Source organism: Phalaenopsis equestris, unplaced genomic scaffold (assembly GCF_001263595.1).
Source record: "Phalaenopsis equestris unplaced genomic scaffold, ASM126359v1 Scaffold216325, whole genome shotgun sequence".
NCBI classification, from domain to species: Eukaryota; Viridiplantae; Streptophyta; class Magnoliopsida; order Asparagales; family Orchidaceae; genus Phalaenopsis; species Phalaenopsis equestris.
Genome location: NW_018234955.1, coordinates 4,160 through 9,432, shown reverse-complemented (window position 1 = coordinate 9,432; position 5,273 = coordinate 4,160). Strand labels below are relative to the sequence as shown.

The 5,273-nt window shown below is 31.0% G+C and overlaps 1 protein-coding gene across 1 annotated transcript in view; it reads left to right on the top strand.

Moving 5' to 3' along the window:
* Nucleotides 1-445: 445 nt before the first annotated feature.
* The window catches only part of LOC110037171, a gene marked incomplete at both ends in the record, with an annotated part of 6,903 nt that continues 2,075 nt past the window's right edge, over nucleotides 446-5,273 (top strand). Inside the window, one exon of the mRNA XM_020741753.1 lies at nucleotides 446-788. Coding sequence (XP_020597412.1) covers nucleotides 446-788 — 343 coding nt within the window. The remainder of the gene's footprint in view (nucleotides 789-5,273) is intronic.

The window sequence follows — 5,273 nt, the reverse complement described above, 5'->3', positions numbered from 1 at the left end:
AACCCAGAAATAACCCCGGAATAACCTCCGCGATGGGTTTCTCTTCAATAACCCAAAAATAACACCACAGAGGTCATTTTTGGATTATTTCGGGGTTATTGAATTTGAATATATGGTTTCTCTTCAAAAACCCAGAAATAATCTAAAAATAACCCAGAAGATGAACTCATATATTCCAATTCAATAACCTAGGAATAACCTCCACGGTTCCACTTCAATGACCCCGAAATAACCTCCGCGATGTAGAACAGATGGCGACATATTATTGTAGTCCGCATGTAAAGCTACGTTAGGAGTCCGGGCAGAAAGTTTTTTCGATATAAGCAGAGTTTGGGTGTTATATATGTAAATACTTAGGAATTGGGTGCTACGCATGTAAATTTTAGTAAAGTCACATAAAACAGCCACTGCACTTTATAACTGGATGTGTATTACATAATCATTCATAATTTTTATTTTCTTATCCTTTCTTTATGGCAGTGTGATTTCTACTCTCCCAGATCAATTGAAGGAAAAGCTTATCAGCAATCTAGAAAATAAAGATAAGTTTCAGAAACTATATGAATCAACAAAGGCAATTTCTTCCAGTAACGCATTCCAGATTTTTTACCGTTGCATGCAACAGAACGGAAGTATAAATTCTCATGAAATTGGGGGAGAATCTGAAAATAGTAGCACAAGGAATCAGCTGGATGCTCTATCTGAAGATCTTACTGTTCTTCTCCGTGATTCTGCGGAGCTTAAAGTGGATGTAGGTCAGATAAAGGCCTCAGCATTTAACGGTCGAGGTATTTAAATTGTTTATAGTAACGTTATTACATGTCCTTTTAATATAGCATATTATTTTTATCATGTTCCATTATATATACACAGCCATAACAATCTTACTAATGTTAATTAAAATAGCTTGATTGTATTGAATAAATTGGCTAAAATAATTCGGAAATTTACATACATACCATACCATACATAGGGGTGTAAACGAACCGAACACGAACGAACAGAGCTTGTGTTCGTGTTTGGTTCGTTTGAAATTTAGTTTGTTTGAAATAAGGTCGTGTTTGAAATTGTTAGTGAAATCACTGTCCGTGTTCGTTTCTTAATAAACGAGCCTAACACGAGCTGTTCGCGAATGACAAGCTAGTTTGACACCCCCAATATTAATATATATAAATAATATATTATATTAATTAAATAACTTATATTATATAAATATATAATATTTATATTAATATATTACTAATATAGTATATTAATATATTATTCTTACTAATTTATTATATATTATAATTTATATAATTTAATTTTTTAAAACATCATCAATTTTTTATATATAATTATTTTAAATTATTTTATATTTCGAACAATAGCGATTTGAACACGAGCGAACACATCACTGTTCGTGTTTGGTTTGTTTAACTAACCGAATGAAAAATAATTGTTCACGTTTGTCTTGTTTACTTATTGAACGAATCGAACACTAACTCTTTGACGAACCGAACACGAACTGTTCGTGAACAACGAGCTTTTTTGACAGTTTTCATTCATCTAAACTCCAAAATTTGAATGAACTGAAAAAAGCTCGTCAACCCCTAGCTTTCGTAAAATAAACTCGTCAGTCCATCAAAATCTTATACCTATCAGTTTTCATTCATCTAAACTCCAAAATTTGAAATTTATGGTTTGAAATTTCCATAGAATAATTGTACAAGTGCAATATCATTTTCATTTACTGATCAATTTACTTGGACTGAGGACTTGTAAGGCTTTAATACAGCATTTATATCTTCCGGTCATATTTCAGCACTATTGAAAGTCTTTTTTCTTTTATTTATTTTTTTAATTAACTTAGGAAATGTAATTTCTTTACTTTTATTATTATTATTTTTTTCCTTTTTATAGTTTCCAACAATAAATTTCATGAATAATTTTTTTTTATCTATGCATGGGCTGATTGATTACACGGTTAAATTTAATTTGAAATTAAATTTAAATTTGAAATGTTTATTTGGATTGGACTAAAACTAGGAAAATGAAATAAATACAATAAATTGTTTTTTTTTTTTTTTTAAGAATGACTGGAGGCTGTTAATACGAGCCCCAAGCGACTCTCATGTGCCTAATAACTCGATCCCGCGTTGATATACAGACGAATTCAGACGGACTCGAATCTGTGATCTCAGGGGACTTAAAATTCAGTTTGTTGATGCCAACCAAAGAGTCACAGCGAGCAGCACATATATAATAATTTGATAGTTAATTATGAATCAACATTGGTTATTTCTAAATTTTTATTCCCATTTTAGGATTTGTTCGGCTAAGCTCCTTCAAAAGTCTCGTTGCAGGGTGGAACTCGTCATCTCCATTCTGAAATCGTAAAATGCTCCTTTGCCAAACGCATATTTTTTAAGGTGGCGGCGTTAGTACGATTGAACGGAAGTCGAAAGTCTTCTCAAACAGAGCCTTACTCAAATTCTAAACTCGGCGGAAAAGTTTTACCTACAAAATTTAAAATAGAACATTTAAATGACTATTTTTAATAAATTAAACGTATTTTAAGCCTTAAATAAATAATTGTCCTCCACGTGAAGCTCATTTGATTGCTGAATGCATACAATATGTTAAAAAAAAACATCATTGGCATTTGTAAGAGATCTACATTGACTTGGCTTCGCCAAATATGATTATTAAAAAAAGAAAAATCGATGCAAAATTATTTATTTTAAATATATATATATATATTTATTTATTTATTTATTTATTTACATATCTAACATCTACTTTTAGCTTGTTACATTCATATGGCCCACTTTTTTCATATCACATCAAATAAATTACTTTTTTTTTTACAATTAAAAAGTGACATAAAAGTTTTCATGAATAGGAAAAGTAGTATATATGTGATGCATATAAAACTGAAATTTAGAGGTTAGATATATAAATACTTAGGAATTTACCGGTATATATGTAAATCTTTTTTTTTATATATTTGTATTAGCAAGGAAGGTTTGGATTGATTCTCAGAAAAAGAGTGTATTATAGGGGAAAATTTTGCGTAGTAAGACGTACGCAGCGTCACGTACGTCAGTAGATTGTACAGAGGATATTGAGGGGTTATATCCGCGTTGTATCTCCTGCAACCTACAAATATATGAAAATAGAAACGCGGAACTTATTTGTAAGTTACAGGTAGGTTACATGTAGTTTACATAGAAGTTACAAAAATGTATAACGTGAATATAACCCTTTAATGTCATCTGAATAACCTCCCCCAACGTATGCAGCGCTGCGTGTGTCTTATATTATAGACCAAAGAATTTCAAAGTTTTAACAGAATTATCAAATACTTATTAATAATTGTAAATAGTTATTTTCTTGATTAGTATAACGTCTCCTTATGTAGTTATGTGACTTTTGGGCACGCTCCTCTTATTTGAATAGAGTAACCAATATAAATGTTTGATTCACATAACTTTCTTATAATTAGTACTTATTAATCATATTTTTGTATTATAAAAAGATTTATTATGATTCATAATAAAAAATTTTAATTACATGAAAATTATTTTGCTCAATTTATTTGATTGAGGATTTAATAATATTATTTATTAAGTGTTATTTGAATCGGCTACAACACAACTTATATTGCTTAGTTGCCTAAATCCTCAATATATGCACAATATATAGCAAATTATTAATCTTGAGTCTCAATATTTTCTTAAAGTTATTTGATAAGTAATTAATCGATCATTTGGTTAGCTGCAAAAGGAGTGTATTGCATTTCTTTTACATGAGTTTCAAAACTTTTGGTGTTTGGTTGGATGAATTTCTAATGAAATTTAAAATTATAATGCGCTTAGAATTTGTTCTTTAGTTCCTTTTCAATATATTGAATTAGCTTGATTTGCGTAAATTTTGTATACACCACTTCACCACTGTGTAATTGCATGTTGCTGCCTGCCAGCCACCTCTCATCATCAGCCACCTCTCATCACCAGGGCATGACAGTTTTATTGATGTCTGTTGCCCACCATCCATATATGTGCTTCACACTAACCCAAACAACTTTAAAAATATTTCAAATATAGTACATTGTATTTACATTGCATTGTGTCTACACTGCATTCCATTTTCAGTATACTAAAAACCCCCAAAATAATTTTGAATATTTAGAATACAATACATGAGAATCATTAAATAATGGTAGAAAAATTTGTTGAATTCTACCATCGGTTATTTATAGGCCAAAGTTGTGGCTGAATAAAATTCAACATTTAGTGGTTGAATGACAACTCATGATTCAGCTAGATTAATTTATCGGCAAAAACATCTGTTGATTTTTCACTTGTTTTTTATCTTACTTAAAAGCAATGTATTATCAGCTAAGATTTCAGTCAAATAGTCTAATGACTATGTTGAATCCAAGCTTATATGTGAATCACACCCAAGAAATAGTGTAAATGAGAAGGGAGAGAGACAAAGAGAGATAAACATCAGAAAAATAATGTTGTTATTAAATGATTTCCCTATTCATAAATGATATAATACAATATTGATATTTCACATTTACACCCATTTGGAGAGGGTTTGTACTAGGCTATTTAAGATATTTTACAAGTGATAGGTTATCATTTGGTTGCCTCCCTACTCGGTCAGCTAAGTTTAGTTGATTTGTTCAATTGGGTTAGTTCAGTTGGCTGAGCTTGGCTGGTAAAGTTAGTTCAATTGACCCAACCTAGTTGACCTTTTTCAATCTTTGGTAAAGAGTCATTGGGTTTTTGTTGGATGGTTGAGGATACTTTGTGGAACTGACTCTTATATTGGGTCAGCTCCATTACGTGATAGGCTACTACATCGAGTTGGGTTTCCCATAGTCGACGATTCAGATGCTCTCGTCTTTTTTATGATCGAATGGCTAACACTTGGGCCCTCGGCCTTCTTCTTATTCGCCTTTTGGCTCGATCGAATTTGGCCTAGTTGTCTTGGCTCGTATGGCTTGACTCATTCAATTTGGTAGGTCTCTCGATCTCTTTGCAGAGGATCTGCCTCCCTCATATTCTTCTTTTCTAGACTTTTAGATCTATATAAGAATGGTGCAAACACCTTTTTTATACATACTTAAGTTCACTGAATATATTAATTCTTGAAAGCAATGATGCAATAAAAATAAGAGAGCTAAATACAAAAAGGAGATCTTCTTCAATTTTAATTAATGATTAAAATATTGAATTTCCTTGATTTTGGTGCCTCTAATTCTTATAAATAGGGAGATG